At 43.2% G+C, this 17,828-nt stretch overlaps 1 protein-coding gene across 1 annotated transcript in view; it reads right to left on the bottom strand.

Annotated features, from left to right (window-relative positions):
- Positions 1–17,828, bottom strand: part of ANTXR2 (ANTXR cell adhesion molecule 2) — a 150,122-nt gene that overhangs the window by 62,836 nt on the left and 69,458 nt on the right. Inside the window, exons 12-14 of the mRNA XM_047798840.1 lie at positions 16,344–16,439; positions 1,657–1,701; positions 451–543 (exon numbers count right to left, since the gene is read on the bottom strand). Coding sequence (XP_047654796.1) covers positions 451–543; positions 1,657–1,701; positions 16,344–16,439 — 234 coding nt within the window. The remainder of the gene's footprint in view (positions 1–450; positions 544–1,656; positions 1,702–16,343; positions 16,440–17,828) is intronic.

Raw genomic sequence — 17,828 nt, 5'->3', positions numbered from 1 at the left:
CTCTACATTTGTGATAAGGTCATATTCACACTATTGAATATTTTTAACATTTTTCTCCTCAAACTGTACTCAACTCTTGGATCTTTTCAAAGGCGAGCATTGTTGCAACCTTAAGGAGCTGGCTTCTTCAAAGTTGTTCTCTGTAGTAATTTTTTCCAAAACAGAGGGAAAAACCCATCTTTGTTTTGCCTCTTAGAATTCGGACATCTTATCAACGCAATTCTCTGACTAATGAAGTCAGTGCTTCTTGAATAGCTTTGAAATGGCTATGGGATTATTTCATAAGGGGGGGAGGGGAACTTGTCTAGAAAAAGACTTAGTGTTAAGTAAAAAATGGACGATATTTGAATATTCAGTTGTGAAAAGTACAGTTTCCATGACTCAATAGTTCTAGAAATACATCTTCCAGATTAGTGGTTTTTTTTTTTTTTTTCTTTTTAAGATACCAACCTCCATTCTTTTAATTCCTCCAACCCCTCGGCCACCATAATAGGAAGCATCCACGGTTGGCCATTTCTTGGTAGGCAGAGGTTCTTCTTCCTCCTATGTAGATACACATTTTTAAAATGAGTTAAATTAATTTCTTAACATGTTACTTAGACCTGGCTCACATTTAAACATTCTTCTGAATAATGCCACTGACAAGGAATAGATGCAGTAAGAATTACATATGGCACATACAGAAGTACTTTCGCTGACATTCACACATTTCAAGTAAAGTCCTACAGAAATTGAGAACTCCTTCCGTGCCACAATTTTAGGAATCGACCTTATTTTGCTAGGCTACTAGAAGGTGCTCCTTAACCATGAGCATCATTTCCTTTTTTCAGGTTTATTCATCACTTCATATTTAAAAAGATAAAATGTTAAATTAGGACCATCTTGTGATAATCCTTTAAAGCATCCACCTATGTATAAATTTGAACTCTGCAAAATGTGCACTAAAAAGCTAGGTAGTTGAGAAGCTTTGAAAATGCATGAGGGCATATTTCCTGTTGCTAACACAATTTTGGCTGAGTAATATTAAATAATTGCTTTTTTTTTTTTTTGTCTTTTTGCTATTTCTTGGGCCGTTCCTGCGGCATATGGAGGTTCCCAGGCTAGGGGTCGAATCGGAGCTGTAGCCACCGGTCTACACCAGAGCCATAGCAACGCAGGATCCGAGCCGCGTCTGCGACCTACACCACAGCTCACGGCAACGCCGGATCCCCAACCCACTGAGCAAGGGCAGGGACCGAACCCGCAACCTCATGGTTCCCAGTCAGATTCGTTAACCACTGTGCCACAACAGGAACTCCTAAATAATCGTTTTGAAGAAAGTCATGATATCTTTAAACTGCCAGCTTGGATCTTCCAACTTTTTCTACGTGACATCAGAACCACGGATATATCACTATAAAAAGAAAATTAAACCGCTATGTACTATTGCTCTTGATGGCCAGTCTACGTTTATCAATGTGTAAAGATCTCAGTCCTCTAGCACATGAAAGAAATCATGTGAAGACAAAAAAATGACAGCTGATTTTCATAAATTCCAAAGCCAATAGCTAGGTATTACAGTTATCTAGTAACAATGTCATTGATCAAATTTGGGGATAATGTCTAAATACAGAAGAGAAAAACCCACCCACATCACCTATTAGGCACTCATTTTACCTCTTTTGGTGCAGGAGGTGGTGGTGGAGGAGGATCCTTGATAACCTGTACAAAAAAAAACACCAACAAATGTAGACACTTCAGTGGCACAGGGAGGAGGCAGTAGGATATGCAGAAATAAATGGATTAATAATTAGATTAGTAGAATATTGTGGTGGTGAAACTAGCCTCCCAACACATATGCCTTTGAACCTGGGCTTATTTGTAACTAGCTTTGGACCAGCTAGCAACTACTAGGTGTTTCCGACTAACTAGCTAAGTCACCTGTACATTCATTCCTTTTATCTCTATGATATAGATACATTATAGCTTTATTTTTCAGGTGAGTAACAGAACAAAAATTGTCAAATACTTTGCACCAAGTGGTTCTTCCAATGACAAAATGCAAACATTTCTCAGTAGATTACAGTACCTCCCCTCGACGGAGTAAGAATCGACAAGCAAAGTCTTCCTACTACGACTCATTGATTTTTTTCACAAACTGACAATACAAATGTTAGCTTGTCTCAGATGAGATAACAGGGAAATTAACGTACTCTCTTTCCCCACCCCTTAACCTAGAAACACATGATCTTTTAGCCAAGATTCTTTTCCTGTGAAGCATCACTCAAGATGTTAGTTCAGGAAATGTGATATGGTTAATTTTTTATGTGGGAGGAATACAGACTGAGATCTAATTTAAATGACCTTTACTGATCCTGGGTATCTGAACTTTCACACCATCATGACAGAAAAATCACTGACCAAGGGCCAGTAGTTTCTGATAGTTCAGGTACACATCCAAGTCTCTATGTTAAGATGGAAATTTGTCTGAAAATATAACTGCTTCACATCATCTAAGGTCAAATGCTGCAATTATGTTATTAAAATTTTAAAGCGTTAAAACAATAGTAGCTTTGAAAATGAATATCATCAGAGAGTTACTGCTACTGTTCAGATATATTCATATTATCATGAATATGTTTTTTTAAAAGCCGCTTATATTTTAGAGGTATATACTGAAATATTTCCAGTTTAAAAGATATAATCCTGATTATTTTCATCAAAATAATTTGGGGTGGGGGGGGTGAATAGAGCTATAGATGAAACAAGATTAGCCATAAATTGAGAATCACCGAGCTGAGTGAAGAAGACATGGGGAATTCATTATTTTACTCTTTTTCTTTGTATATGTTTGAAATTTGCCATAATGAAAGGGTTTTTTTTTTTAATTGTTACTGATAATGTTCAGAGAATTGACTCATAATTTTCTTTATGTGTATTACTTTCATAATTCTAATTCTAGTTTAGATCTAAACCTCGGGGAAAAAATACACAAACAGTAACTACAATCACATAGATACAACTAGGCAGTAATTTAATCTGAGTCGCAAACTCATTGTAGCAAATCAAACTTTTGAATGCTGCAAGAAATGCTGTTATTCCTATTTAACCCTTCTATTTAACTCAGCTTTATTTCATCAATAAACATAAAATTCCAGTTCTTTTTAGTAATTCTGAAGAGTAAAAATTTGTGAATTTTTACAGTTAGCCCGGAAATAAATGCCAGGAGCTGATTAACACTGAAAAGAATCCGGTAGTGATATAACGGTTATAAAGTTACAGGGCCGTTCCTTTTAGGAAAAGGAAGCACTCATGTCATTATCAATCTGCCCGTTCAAAATCAGTCGGGGAAAACCAGATCCATCAATAGTTCACACCCAGGGTCAACACCAACCTAATCGTTTCCCTTGAAAAGCCAGCTCTTCTTCCTATTTCCATTTCTTTCAAGTAAATCACTCTTTCTTTAAAGTTGCAGCCGTAAACTTGTCTCATAATCTACCAATTATTCTCTCTTCTAAGTGACTTCACCAAAATCATTCACCATGTCCAATACTTTGAAATATTCCTCTCTCTCTCTCCCCATTTCCTGTATTTCCCTCTCCTCTTTCCCGCACCATGAATTCCTCAGTTTCCCAAAGCAGTCCAGACCCCCTTCATACGCATAGATGCTGCTTTGTTCTCACCTAGCATTGATCACAACTGACAATCTTATCTAACTCCCGGTCTAACCATAATTTTTATGAGGATGTATTTCATGTCTGCTTTGCCCTTCCTGTATTCCCAGGACTCAGTAAAGTGTCTAGGACAAAAGAGAAGTTAGGAAGAGAGAAAAAGGAAGAAGATGAGAGAAAGAAAAAAAAAGGAGGAAGAGATACAGAGGAGGAGGAAAATAAGGGAAAAGAGGCAGGAAGAAGGGAAGAAGGAACAAAGGAAAGAAGAAAGGAAGCAAGGAGGAGGAAGGGGCGGCAGAAGGAGGGAGGGAAGAGAGGAAGGCCAAAGGAAGAAGGAAGGTTCCTTGCCTTCCATCCCCACTACCATTACCTAAAATCATGAACTCAAGATTCTCTGGACCTTAACAATACCTACTACAATATTTTTCAACTTCTCCAATGCACATCCAACCAAAACGTCATTCTTCTGAAAAATTCCCACCTAGCTGTAGTCCAACTATGTTTGAGTTCCTGCAACAAAGAGAAATTCACTACTTCACGAAGTAACTGGTTCCACTGGCAAAGAACTCACATCATCTGGAAAGGTTTCCCCCAAAGGAAGCCGAAGCCGCCTTCTCCGTAGCTTCCCCTCTTTAGCCCTGGTCCTGGGGTGTGGACACACACACACACACACACACACAACTATGTTTAATTCCAGAAGAGAGCGGTTCCTACTTTTGAATACTGAGATAATGACCATATATCTATTAAGCCTACTCATTTGGAAGCTAAAACATCACAACTGTCTTTCACGTAAGGATCTGAGTTATTGGGTCATCTTGGTCAGTTTCTTTAGCACATATTCATTGATCAGTATCTCCAAGTGTGGTTTCTGGAATGATAAATAACATGCATTCTAATTCAATACATGGTGCTCAGGCAAAACAGATCCACCTCAGCAGTCCTCGCTCTCATCCTATGCCCCTTCATTGACAGCATATTGGTAACACTGACTGAGAGCCTATAATTACCAGAGCTCTATGCTGGCATCCATGTCTGCATGCTTTACTTGCAGCCGCACTAGACATCCAGCTTGTTTCTCTCTCTCTACCGCATCCTTCATGCTAACCTGCATAGCTAGGTCAATATTTTTCTAACGGAAGTTTAACTGATCATTTCTCCAGTCAAAATAGATTAAAGTGTTCACTGACCACAGCTGGAAATCAAGGAATTACCGAATTTTTGGAAGACCCTTACACATCATGCTTCCACTCAGTTTTGCAAATTACCATGAAGTGCTCTCTAGTTTTCTCACTAGAAAAGGCCTCCCTGAGTATAATGTACTCATTTTCATACCCTTTTGAAGATTTCAAATTTACCCTGCTTATTACCTGTACATCTTGCATATAAATTTCTGAGGCCAAAAACAGCATCCCTAAGCCTGTTCTACATTATCTGCTCCTGAGAATTACCAAACATCCCCTCCGTAACACTTCGTTTTGTTTTGCTTTTTAGAGCCACACTCTTGGCATATGGAGGTTCTCAGGCTAGAGGTCGAAATCAGAGCTACAGCTGCCGGCCTACACTATGGCCACAGCAACACCGGACCTGAGCCGCATCTGCAACCTACACCACAGCTCAGGGCAATGCCAGAACCTTAACTCACTGAGCAGCAAGGCCAGGGATTGAACCCTCATTCTCATGGATACTAGTCAGGCTTGTTACCACTGAGCCACAAGGGGAACTTCCTGCCTTCTTTATCAAAGACCATTCATCTCTTATCATAAGCCACAGCCTGGAAAACAAAAGGTTTATATCTACACAGTCACCTCTTGTGTTCTCATTGTCCAAATACCTCAGCATTGGTACAGTTCAGCCCAGCACCCTATCTTAAACCTCCCTGCATGCGAACCTCTGCTCCAAGCTGACTGAAGAGCCCTTTGCTGCCCCAAAGAAAACCACCATCTCCACGTCAGGTCCCATCCAGCCTTCACAGAGTAGTCCACCAACTTTCCTTTGCTTTATCTAAAAACTTTAAAACTTCTAAAAACACACGCTGCTGCCCAGTTGAGCCATTCATGCTTTATTAACGTGGGATAATAAGTTTATTTTGGAATTTTTCAAACACCTCTCAAAAGTGTAGGTTTCTTAGGGGCCATAGCGTCTCTCCCTCCTTATAAACATCATGGTGCCTATAAAGCACTCTGCAAATAACGGGTCCTAAAAATATGGTTGAAAGTGAGCTGAAGGACCTAGCTGAGAATGTTCACAAAGGCTCATAGCCAACCTCTAAATTTACAAGAAAAATACGGAGGAAAAAGATATAAATGATGACTGATAGAGATGGAGTTCCATGAAGCTAAAATTTGCTAGTTCCAAAGAAAACGAAATATCAAATTTCTCTTTCAACCAATAATGTCAGAGAGCTAATCAACTCAAAGGCGGATGGGGAAATATAAGACCACGCTAAGTTTCTTCATCTGGCAAAAAGATGTGATTCACTGGAGGTCCTTCCCAAAGTGAAAATTCTAGTAGAATGATAAAGCAAGACACATATCACAATATTTCCACCAGGTCTTTTGCTTCTGTGCTTTTACATAATTAAGAAGGCCATATGTCTACAGGCATTTGTGTTCACCTTACTCCAGAAAAGAACACTAGGGTTTGTTTTTCCAATAATGTGTAATTACTCTTATGCATGACTAAATGCATGGCTTATTACAAATTTAAATGGATTTTGAAATCCTGGCAAGTATATTTCCTACATTGTTAAAAAGGAAAACAAAACCCTTAAAAGTCTACATAACCAAATTGCGACGTAGTAGATTAAGAGACACAACCACCACCACAACAAGTAAGAGCACCTTCAGAAACCCAGCAGAGCTAAGGCTCATCTGTGCGTTGTTAATACTGCTAACAACTACCGCTGTGATTGGTGCTACCATATGCCACACACTCTAAGTCTCTCTCACTTTCCTAACAGTCCTGTGACGTCACCATGTTTATCTCCATTTTAAACAGAAGGAGAGGGAGGCTCCAGCTTCAGCAGCTTGTCCGAGGACATACAGAGAGAACAACCAGAATCAGGGTTCAGGCCGAGGGCCCAGCTCATCTCCCTCCCATGAGTGAGTTCAACGTGTGCCACATCACTTTGTTTTAAGTAAAGCTTCGTATTGCAAAGGGCAGGGCCTCGGAAGAAAAGGCTAAAGCTTTGGTGAGTAGTCAGTCTGTTACTTGTTGGGAGGCATGGGTGGGTGAATGACTGGATTCATGGGTGACGGCCGGATGGATGGATGGATGGATAGGTAGGTAGAGACAGATACGGGTCAATATTTACAGCAACCGTGTGAGGCAGATGTGACCTCCCCAGTTTACGGAGACATAACATATTCATTCATACGCCCAACATCACTGCCCTAGGAATGCCAGAAAGGGAAATAAGTTGTGGGCGGGGGGAAGGTTTCAAAATAGCCCTCTCTCCATTCTACCACAAGCCTCGAAAGTAAGAAAGGAAGGTGAAAACAACCTGAAAGGAAATTTGACTATTGGTCCAAATACATTAAAAACAACAGTCCTGAGAAACCCATTCTTGTATTAAATAGTGCAAGAACACATTCATCTCAGAAAAGCATGTATTCATAGGCACCATATTTTATGAGAATTTGCAGATTTTAAAAGGCATAATATTGCCTAGTTGCCAGAATTTTTCCACTTAGCATCCTTCAGCTCCGTACTGAAAATTCTGGAAAACACTTTCACCACTTTATGAACCATATGCAGAGTTTGATTCTTCTCCAATTTTTTTTTCCATTTGTTATTATCATCATCAGGGAGGATTACATCTCATCTACTTAGCTGCTAGAGTGAAGATTTCAGTTTGGAGGAGAGCCGATTGCTTAAAAAAAAAGAAGTTAGCTGCTTCAGGCAACAGTCCTTTTGATCTGCTCATTAACACTTTTCAAATGTTCGAGTGATGTGGGCATTCTTTGCGCTAGAAAATGTCAGCACTGGAGCCTGCAGCCAGCTTGATGCAATCATATGTTCCGATATTCAGAAAAAAGTGAAAAGAACTGTCAACAGCGAACTGCCTTGGATTAAAAAAAAAAAAAAAAGATACTGTACAATGACTGTAGATCAAGTAGTATTTCAGAACTGATTCTTGCCAGGGACAAAAACAAATGCCCAATTTATCAGCAATGTCATCAAAGAGCCTAAGAGCCCACAGGCTCCTAGAGAAATTGTTCTTGGTGTGTCTACAAAAACTTGTTTAAAGTATACATGGGACTTCCTTTCAATCTTCCTTGTCTTTTTTGGTAAGATCGGAGTGCAAGTATAGTCCCTTTCTTCTCAAGGGCATGAAAACAAAGTTCTGACTTTCATATTTGGGAAGTCCTTTTCTGAATCCCACGAAGCTAGATCCAGTCCCAGACACGGTCAGGGTCAGGGTACCTCCCTTTCCTCTCCTCCTCCACAGACTCATCAACGTTCAAAGAGTCTGCGTTGAACAAATAAATAACTGGTGGGAAGTCTGGACAATAGATACAATTCTGGAGTTCCCGTCGTGGCTCAGCGGGAACCAATCTGACTAGTATCCACGAGGATGCGGGTCCGATCCCTGGCCTCGATCAGTGGGTTAAAGAGCCGGTGTTGCCGTGAGCTGTGGTGTTGGTCGCAGTCATGGCTCAGATCTGGCGGTGCTGTGGCTGTGGTGCTGCGGCTGTTGCTGTGGCAGCTACAGCTCTGATCCAATCCCTCGCCTGGGAACCGCCACAGGTATGGCCCTTAAGAGACAAATAAATAAACAAATAACCCAATATAATTTCAAGCGCCCAATGAAGATTAGGAAGAACAGCGTGAGGGTGTGTCCTCTCGGCCTTAGGCAGAGGTGCTGCCTTCAGAGCCAACACAGGAGACGGGGGAGAGTCTGGCACCCTGTTTCGTAAAAGATGCTCTGCTGGAAAAGATCACCATGGAGGGGGGGCCCCTGACGTCACACTCCACTCCAAGGAGGCAACCAAACATAAATCATTTTAATTAATGGTGCAAGGAAGGCATATTAAAATGGAAATTACTTCTGTTTTATTGTGCACTCCGAAAAAAAAAAATCAGGCTGCTCTCAAAGTAACCCAATAAGGGCACCAAGAGCCCTCCTCAACAATAAAAAACAAGTGCGGTGTAGAAGCATTATTACTGTTCAGAAAGAACAGCACAGCTGTTGCTGCCTAAGGAAATGATTCTATAGAGCCCCGATCAGATATATCCTCATCACGAAAGCACCACTTACTTATAAGGAAATTGGGCTTTAAAAAGCTAACTTTTTAAAATGGTTTTTAACATTAAGATTTATGAGCTTTATGTAATGTCTCAAAGGCACTAAGGCAAAACGAGCTTGCAGTTTTCCCTTGCGGATGGAGAACTTTGGCCAAGGACGCGGGAGCGAAGTGAACATTTATCATCTCCAGCATATTCAGATATTTATTTGCAGCTGTGTAACACACATGCTAATTGACAACACTCCAGAAAGCCTTTGTTTGCCACCTCATTAGCCTTACATCTGTAATTCTGCAGAATGTCTGGTTACTCCAAATGATGCAGCTAGAGGACTGTCAGTTCTGCCATCCTGAGAGTAAAACATCTGCCGTAAATTCAACATAGCTTCTAAGCTAAACAATGATGAAAACATCCAAATCTTCCAACAACTCACTAGTAAGTCAATACATGATTTTTCTCTCTCTTATTTTCTGGGGGGGCCACACCTGCGGCATACAGAGTTTCCCAGGCTAGGGGTTGAATCGGAGCTGCAGCTACTGGCCTACACCACAGCCAAAGCAACACCAGATCCAAGCCACATCTGCGACCTACATCACAGCTCATGGCAATCCACTGAGCAAGGGACTGAACCTGTGCCCTCATGGATACTAGTTGGGTTCTTCACTGCTGAGCCATGATGGGAACTCCAATACATGATTTTGTTTTTAAATCTCTCCTGCCCCCTCTTTTAATTGAAGAGAAAAGGAAGGCCGCTGCTGCTGTTTTCCTTACAGAAAAGCAGTTGTAAAGGATGGACTGAGGCTACTCAATGAGTGGGATACAAGCTCCTAAACAGATGGTGATAAATATCTTCACACGAAAATGACAACTTTCCCTCACGGAGGAGTTTGTAAACGCAACACACTCTTAACTCACTACTGGCAGTGCCTAAAGATTCCAGCTTTGCATGAGGGTTCCTTTATTATTCTTACGAACGTCCTCGAAAGATCACTGGTTTAGATCCTATTTGTCACACAGAGGACTCAAATCTGCATTTTAAATGCTATCATGTCTCTCTTTTACCTTTGAATGTACTCATTAAAATGAAGAGAGAATTGAAAGTTACCAGAGTCTGATAGTAAAGGTAAATCTGTGGTGGCCAGAGACTCTACTGCAGGGTTTTTCCCCAACCTTTTTTATTCTACATCCTGCTCTAGCAATCTGGTGAGCCTATGAACCCCTCCCCAGAAAAAATAAGCTACATTAAAATACACAAGGTTAAAAGGAATTCAATTGTACTGAAATATAACTGTCTTGTTAAAAACAAAGAAACCAAATCTGTGATACAAGAATGCCACGTGCTTCTTTATCAATTCATTAAGAAACAGAATAGTAAGCCAAGGGACTATCAAATCTTTTGCAGTTGACTTGTAATGTTGTATTCGTTTTAGTTTCAGGTGTACAGCACAGTGATTCAATATTTTTTGCTTCTCAGGGCTGCATCTGCAGCATGTGGAAACTCCCAGGTTTAGTGGTTGGATCAGAGCTGCAGCTGCTGGCCTGCACCACAGCCACAGCCACACCAGATACTCAACCCACCAAGCAAGGCCAGGGATCAAACCCACACCCTCATGGATATTAGTCAGGTATGTTACAGCTGAGCCACAAGGGAACTCCTGATTCAACATTTTCATTCCATACAAAGTTCTATCAATGTTATGGCCCATTTTTCTCTGTACTGCGTATTATATCCCCATGACTAATTTATTTTATAACTAGTAGTTTGGACCTTTTAATCCCCTCACATATTTCACCCACCTCCCCAACTCCCTCCCCTCTGGCAACCACTGATTTGTTCTCTGGTTTTTGTTTGTTTGTTTTTGTCTTTCTAGGGCCGCACCTGCGGCATATGGAGGTTCCCAGGCTAGGGGTCCAATCGGAGCTACAGCTGCCGGCCTACAGCACAGCCGCAGCAATGCCGGATCCTTAACCCACTGAGCGAGGCCAGGGATTGAACCCGAATCCTCGTGGATACTAGTCGGGTTCATTAACCACTGAGTCACGATGGGAACTCCCTGTTCTCCGTATTAGTATCTGCTTCTGCTTTTTGCTCCTTTGTTTTCTATAGTGCACCGTGCTGTGTGTCGGAATATGAATGGGATTGTACTGGCCTCTGCCAGCAAATAACAAGGAGTGACATCCCGAGGAAACTGACCATGGATCCTTGCTGTCAATAGGTTCTAATAATATATACGCCTTGGATACTTGCGAAGATTAGAAACCCGTTTCTTCAACAAAATCCCTTGTTGCTCTGAAAGCAGTCAATAAATTCTACTCAGTTTATAAAGCATTATGCATATTTACAGTTACTCAAAACGAAACAGAACGGTAATTCTAATTTTAAAGAATGCACATGGATTTTCACTGCCATGGAGGCTTTGTAAATATTCTGAAGACTATTTCATTATCTCCCATCTTACAACCTCTTGTACTCCATAAACACTGATGTAATGACTTGGTCTGAAAACACATAAGATTTCTCCAAATCATTAGCCTGAGCAGTGATTCCCAACCTTGGCGAGTATCAGAATCATTTCAGGAATCTATTCGTTTCTTAATGCTGCTGTGTCACAAATTACCACAAACTCAGTAGTTGAAAATGACCGATTTTTTTTTTTTTTTTTTTTTACAGTTCTGGGTGCCAAGAGTCCAAATTGAGAACTACAGAGCTAAAATCAGCTGTTGGCAGACCCTGTCATTCACAGGTGCCCAGGGTGTCTCTGCTCCTTGCACCTTCCAGCCTCTGGTTGCGACTGGCGTCCCTGCCTGGTACCGGCCGGCATCACGCCAATCTCCGCCTCCACCACTGCGCTGCCTTCCCCTGTCCGGGGGTCTTCTCTCCTCTGCCTCCCTCTTACAAGGACACTTGTGCCGGCCTGTGGGGCCCACTTACGTCATCCTGGATCATCTCCCTATTTCAAGAGCCCTAGTTTAATCGTATTGGTGAAGCCCTTTTTGCCATAAAAGATACCATCCATGGTTTCAAGGAGTTAAGACCTGGGCCTCTCGAGGGTCTGTCGGGCAGCCTTTCCCAAACTGCACTGATCCCTGGGCGTGTCTCATCCAGCCATCCTCTCCCCTCGAGAGAGGCACCGCGGGTGGGAATTGGGCAGCTGCTGCCCTGAGGGCTGTCCAGGTACGAGGAGCAGAAAAGAAACGGAGAACCACCGCCCAAGAGAGAAGCCACGCTGTCCTCTCTGAGCCACTAATGAGACGTGGGTGAAATTTTAATCTCTAAACAAGGAATGGCTAAGTTATTTCGCAAGATACTTTAAAAACATATGAAATGACTGAATGAAGAACGAGTGACAGACATTGGTGCCTCCATCTCGGGGTTTTTTTCCTCCAGGATTTCTACCTTGATAAGACCTTCTGAGCATGCCATTCTCAAGGAGGGGCTGCTGACGTGATGCAAATGTGCCCGAAAACAGACACTTTAAGCTGTTGAGTCATATTTCAGGTAGGAGGTGAAATACTGGCCCCAAGACTTAAAAGACAAGCAAAAGAAGTTTGCCCAAGAGCAAAGCTGAGATGAATGTATTCCATTGCCCCTTAAAAAGCAGGATTACTGGTAACAATAGGCAGACAAAGAGCAAAGGGATTCCTAAACAAGTTAATGCTGCTAAGAACTGTTTCATGAACCACATTCTGACGTGAGCAGGGCAGAAATACAGTCTCTAAGCATAATGAAGTGGACACTCTGCCGCTGAACCACCCCCCTCTGGTGCCCTCGGGAGCTCTGTGTTCACGAGGTTCAGTCTCCTCCTCTTTCCCAGGCGCACGGAGCTTCCGTGCGCACTCGACACAGCTCAGGCCGGGTCTTCTTTATGTTAAAGGCTGCCCTCCATCTACAGTTGCTACAAAACACTGGCTCTGTTCCTCGTCTGGCATAATACATCTCTGCAGCCTCTTGCCCGAGGGAAGTCTGCACCCACTCCCCACCCCTAGGCGGTGCCCCCCGCCCCCGCCATATCCAAGGCCCGCTCTCTGCCACTGGCCTTGCGTTTCAGTTATTGACGGAACTCAGCTGGATGGCTTAACCCCCACCAGGACCAGACCCAGCAAGCACCACACCAAGCCAGCAAAACTTCTTTTAGGGGACTACACTGATCAAATCTTTCCAGTGGCTTCTTATCATCCCTGGGGTGAGTACAAACGTCCTCAAAGACACAGGAGTGGCCCCCTGAGGGGGTTCAGGGCCCCCTTTCCCTGGCATGCCAGGCCTCAGCCTGGCCCTTCCGGAAGCATGCCTGAGTAACTCGTCAGTCCACACGCTTCAGGGGACGGCCCCTCTTCAACTGCGGTGTCTCACTACATTCAAAACTCGGTTGGGAGTCAGCAGCCCGGCTCCACTTCTCTGAAACAACCCCTTAACTCTGGCAAAACCCTCTTCCTTTGTGCTCCTCACACATCTTGCTACCGGGACACACGCCTCCATTTATAAGCTTCAACCTCCGTCCACACTTCGCCCACGGTTCTGGGCTTCACAGGAAAACGTGCTAATCACGTCATTGCCGTGTCCCCAGCTCCTGGTACAGTTCTGGCACATGTGACAGTGCTAAGGGCTGAATGCAGAATGCCGCCTCTACCATCTCCCTGGGGTTTCTTGGGGGTTTTTGTTTGTTTGTTTGTCTTTTTTGTCTTTTCCAGGGCTGCACCCACGGCATATGGAGGTCCCCAGGCTGGGGGTCTAATCGGAGCTGTTGCCACCGGCCTACACCACAGCTCACAGCAACGCTGGATCCTTAACCCACTGAGCAAGCCCAGGGATTGAACCCACAACCTCATGGTTCCTCGTTGGGTTGGTTAACCACTGCTCCACGACAGGAACTCCCCGTCTCCCTGTTTTTAAACTTACTTTAGGAACCATTTGCTAGGGTTCATTTATTCCTAGGCCTAAGGACAAGCTCGTTCTCAGGGCTGGCTGCTCTTCAGTCTATTTCTAAGTGTAAAATAAAGACGCTTCTCTCTAGGAAGTAAAAGCTCCAGGAATGAGTAAGCACATGCTGTTTCTGAGAAGAGGAAGCCCTTCTGACTTCCCGGAAACACACCTTCATGCTGCCCCAGGGTGCCTCGCACAGAGAAGCACGCCTGATTTGATTTGCCACCGGCAGGGACGGGAGGGCTCTACGCTCACCCCCTGGCGACCGAATCCTTTTCTGCAACATCCAGCATGAGGGTGGAGACGTCACTGAGCGCGTCCCGTCCCGGCGCCTCCCAGAGAAGCTCGCTGCAGTCTTCCACAGCCGCCTTTTATTTTTTGGACTGTTTAACTACAGCTGACTTACGACATGCTGTCCCTTTCGGCCATCCGGCATGGAGATCCAGTCACACGTATATACACACTCTTTCTGCCACATTCCCCTCCCCCGCGTTCCATCACAGGGGACTAGGTACAGTCCCTGGGCTGTACAGCAGGACGTGTCTTTGTGAAAAATCAAAATGCTTTGACACTTTCGAGCCCTCTGATCAATATTAAATGAAACTGCAAAGTAATGCAAGAAGGAAATCTGCCACGGTGAAGTTTAAATTAAAAAAACAAAACAAAAACAAGGATCATGGATCACATGAAGGTGCCTTTTTGCTTTTTAATTTGAGACTCAAGAATGCTCGCTTGCCTAAAAATCACCCTAAGATAATCAAGATTACAACAGGAAACTGAGCAGAAATTGCTACGGCAGGAAACTGATTAGTTCAGCAAAAAGACAGCACGCTTCTTGTCTCCACTGGTGTTGCAGTTAATTCTGTGCCTCCTCCCTGGGCCAACTGCTCTGAGATAAAGGACTGCAAAGTTGCCTCATGGAAGCAGACTGAAACGCAATGCAGGAGTAAAACAAAGCACTGCCTGAAGTTGCAAGAAAGTGGAAAGCAGTGAACAAAGGTAAGGAGAAGAAAACACAGTCTGGTAATACCATGTAAAACACTAGTGACCTACAGATGACAGCATTCCATATAATGTGCTGGGAAGAAAAGGCGTGCTATCAAAATAAGGTGGGATTCCCTTTCCTATGAAGTCTGAACAATCCAAGTTGCATTGCTTGAAATGTGCTCATGTTTATTACTCAAAGTTCCACCCTGGGGTAGGAAGAATCACAGTTCTATAATGATGTCCACACCCTAATTCCTTGGAACTGTGACAAAATTGCCTTAAAGGGCCAGAGACTTTGCTAGGAGATTAAGGTTAAGAATCCTGAGATGGGAGATTATCCTGGATTATTCAGATGCATCCAACCTAATCACATGGTCCCTTTCCCAGGGGTTCAGAGTCAGAGGGACCAGTGATTACAGAGAAATGGTCGCAAAGATGCAACCTGGCCGGCTTCAAAGGAGGAGAAGGGGCCCGTGCAGCAAGGAACAGCGGTGGCCTCTGGGAGCTGGAGGAGGCGAGAGAGCAGATTCTCCCAACAGCAGGAGAGAGGAATGCAGCCCTATCGATACCTGAATTTAGCCCAGTGGGACCCATACTGGAGGCGATTACGTAGCAGCTTACACTGGTGTGGCTCTAAGCCAGCAGATGCGCGGCAGTGTGTTACGGCCGCAACAGAAAGGTTATACACACCCGGACGCTTTCAGGTTTTCCTCACAGTCAAAAAATGGCACAACCTAAAACCAACTGTAGTAACATCAAAGTGACTGTTTAACAAATATCCTAACACTTGCACAAGACTTCTTGCTTTTTTTATTGAAGTCCGGTTAATTTACAGTGTTACGTTAGCGTCCCGTGTACAGCAAAGTGACTCAGTTTCTCATACATATATTCTCTTTCATCTTCTTTTCCAATGTACTTTTATCACAGGATATTGACTATAGTTCCCTGTGCTGTGCAAGAGGACCTTGCTGTTGATATGCTCCTTATATACCGGTTTGTATCCACTAATCCCAAACTCCCACTTCATCCCTTTCCCACCCTCTCTCTTCGTGGCAAGCACAAGTCTCTTCTCCTTGACGTGACTTATTTCTAAAATGTTTTCTCCAAGAGGCAAAGAGAGAAGGTCCTAAAATAGCAGAGATTTCAAAGAGGTAATGAAACACTCGATAAACGCTAAAAAAATCAAAAACAAAAAACCCTGACCGATTACCAACCTCTCCCAATTAATCCGGCAGAACACATCAACTCACTTGAAGTTCTTTTGCACTGGAGCAGAAAACCCTTCATCCCATAACCTCTCCTACCTTCTTCTCCCCTTCTTCCCCCAAACCTGATTGCAAAGTGTCTTCTGGATGAATAAATGTTCATAATAAACATTCTCTGGAATGCATGAATAGAATTTTATTATAGTGATAAAAACTATTAAAATTCAATTTGCTAATTGAGACTCTGCTGTTGCACAATGTGGCACTGACTCACACTTCAGCCTGACTTTATACCTCAGTGTTGTAGGTCTGCAAATCTTTCTTACTCACCACTTTGCAGCAAAGGGGCCAAAACCACCACATCAAACCGATACCCAGGAGTAGCAGTAACACCAAAATAGCGATGACGGCTGCAATCCCATTAGACTAGAGGAAGCGGAAAACAAAAGCAAGGCAGTCAGCAAAGTTAAGGATCAAATCCCAAACACACTTTTTTTTTTAAAGGAAACAGCAGAAAGTAATACAGAAAGCAACAAAATGTCAAACTGGATTTCAATTGCATTTCTTTAAATTCTTTACATTGTATAAATTACCTTATATCCTATTTATATGATATTCCTTTTTATTACACTTATATATTAAATATACTATAATTTGTATTAAATTCCCTTACATTTATTTCACATATACTATGTTAAGACAGGCCACAATAAAGATGAAATCTTCCAAAGTGTTTTAAATTATGCCTTGAAGAAACATAAGGCAAGCAAAACCACAATTTGGAGCTGTACGCATGGTCGCTGCGGCCCTTTCTGTCTCTGGGGAGGATTCTTCTGGTTACGAGCATGAGTACCTCCAGGCAGCACTTCCCCAGACTTTGTGAAAACGGAACACTACTTGTTTGTATGTTCAAATGACAGGACAAGATGAATATCAAAAATCACCAAGCAGGTGACGACGCAGCAACAACGGTTCTTCTCGGCAAGTGGAACGTGTGCGGCAGCGTAAATGCAACCTCACACCTTCACAGATCAGATCTCTGAGGGCAGCTCAAGTGCCACCCACAGGAGAACCACACTGGCGTTTTCACCTCCTAATGCTCAGCTCCTCCGGCCCAAAGGCTCTGCCCTGCTCTGGGCTCTGCTGCCAAGGCCCAACCCTCTTTGTCTACCGGCTCCCTGTTCATCCTACGGGGCTTAGCTTAAGTCCCTTCCTGGGGAAGCCTTCCTTGTACCTCCAGCTAGAAAATGCCCCTCTTCACCATAAGGGCGTGGTTCTCTGTTCTTTAACCTTTAGCCTTTATCACAGTCTCTTGACGGGTGTCTTCGCATATTTATTTACGATGAGATACCATTATTTACCTCATTTGCCTTTTTCATATTCACTGTGAGCTCTGGGAAGGCAGGGCCCACACCCAACTTCCCTGCCCAGGCAGACCGCGCTTGGCATCTCCCTCTGTTTACTAGGCGCATGGGCACAGCCACAGCCACAGCCACAGCAGAGCCGAGCCACGCCTTTGACCTACACTGCAGCTCCTGGCAATGCGGGATCCTTAATCCGCTGGGCGAGGTAAGCGACCAAACGCACCCTCATGTACGCTAGCTGGGTTCTTAACCCGCTGAGCCACAATGGGAATGTCTTAGTTTTCAAAGACATTGATTGCTATCTGCTGTAACTGCTATCATTACTTTCAGTTTTAATAAATTTACTAAAAATAACTTTAAAATAATTCTCAGAGCAGTACAGAGAATAAAACATTCATTAATTTCAGAAATTTTTAGGAAAAGATTAAGAAGCAAGTATACATGAACAATT

The sequence above is a fragment of the Phacochoerus africanus genome, chromosome 10, assembly GCF_016906955.1.
Source record: "Phacochoerus africanus isolate WHEZ1 chromosome 10, ROS_Pafr_v1, whole genome shotgun sequence".
Lineage (NCBI taxonomy): Eukaryota > Metazoa > Chordata > Mammalia > Artiodactyla > Suidae > Phacochoerus > Phacochoerus africanus.
The sequence above is the reverse complement of the archived record's forward strand: the minus strand, read 5'-3'. Positions and strand labels throughout refer to the sequence as shown.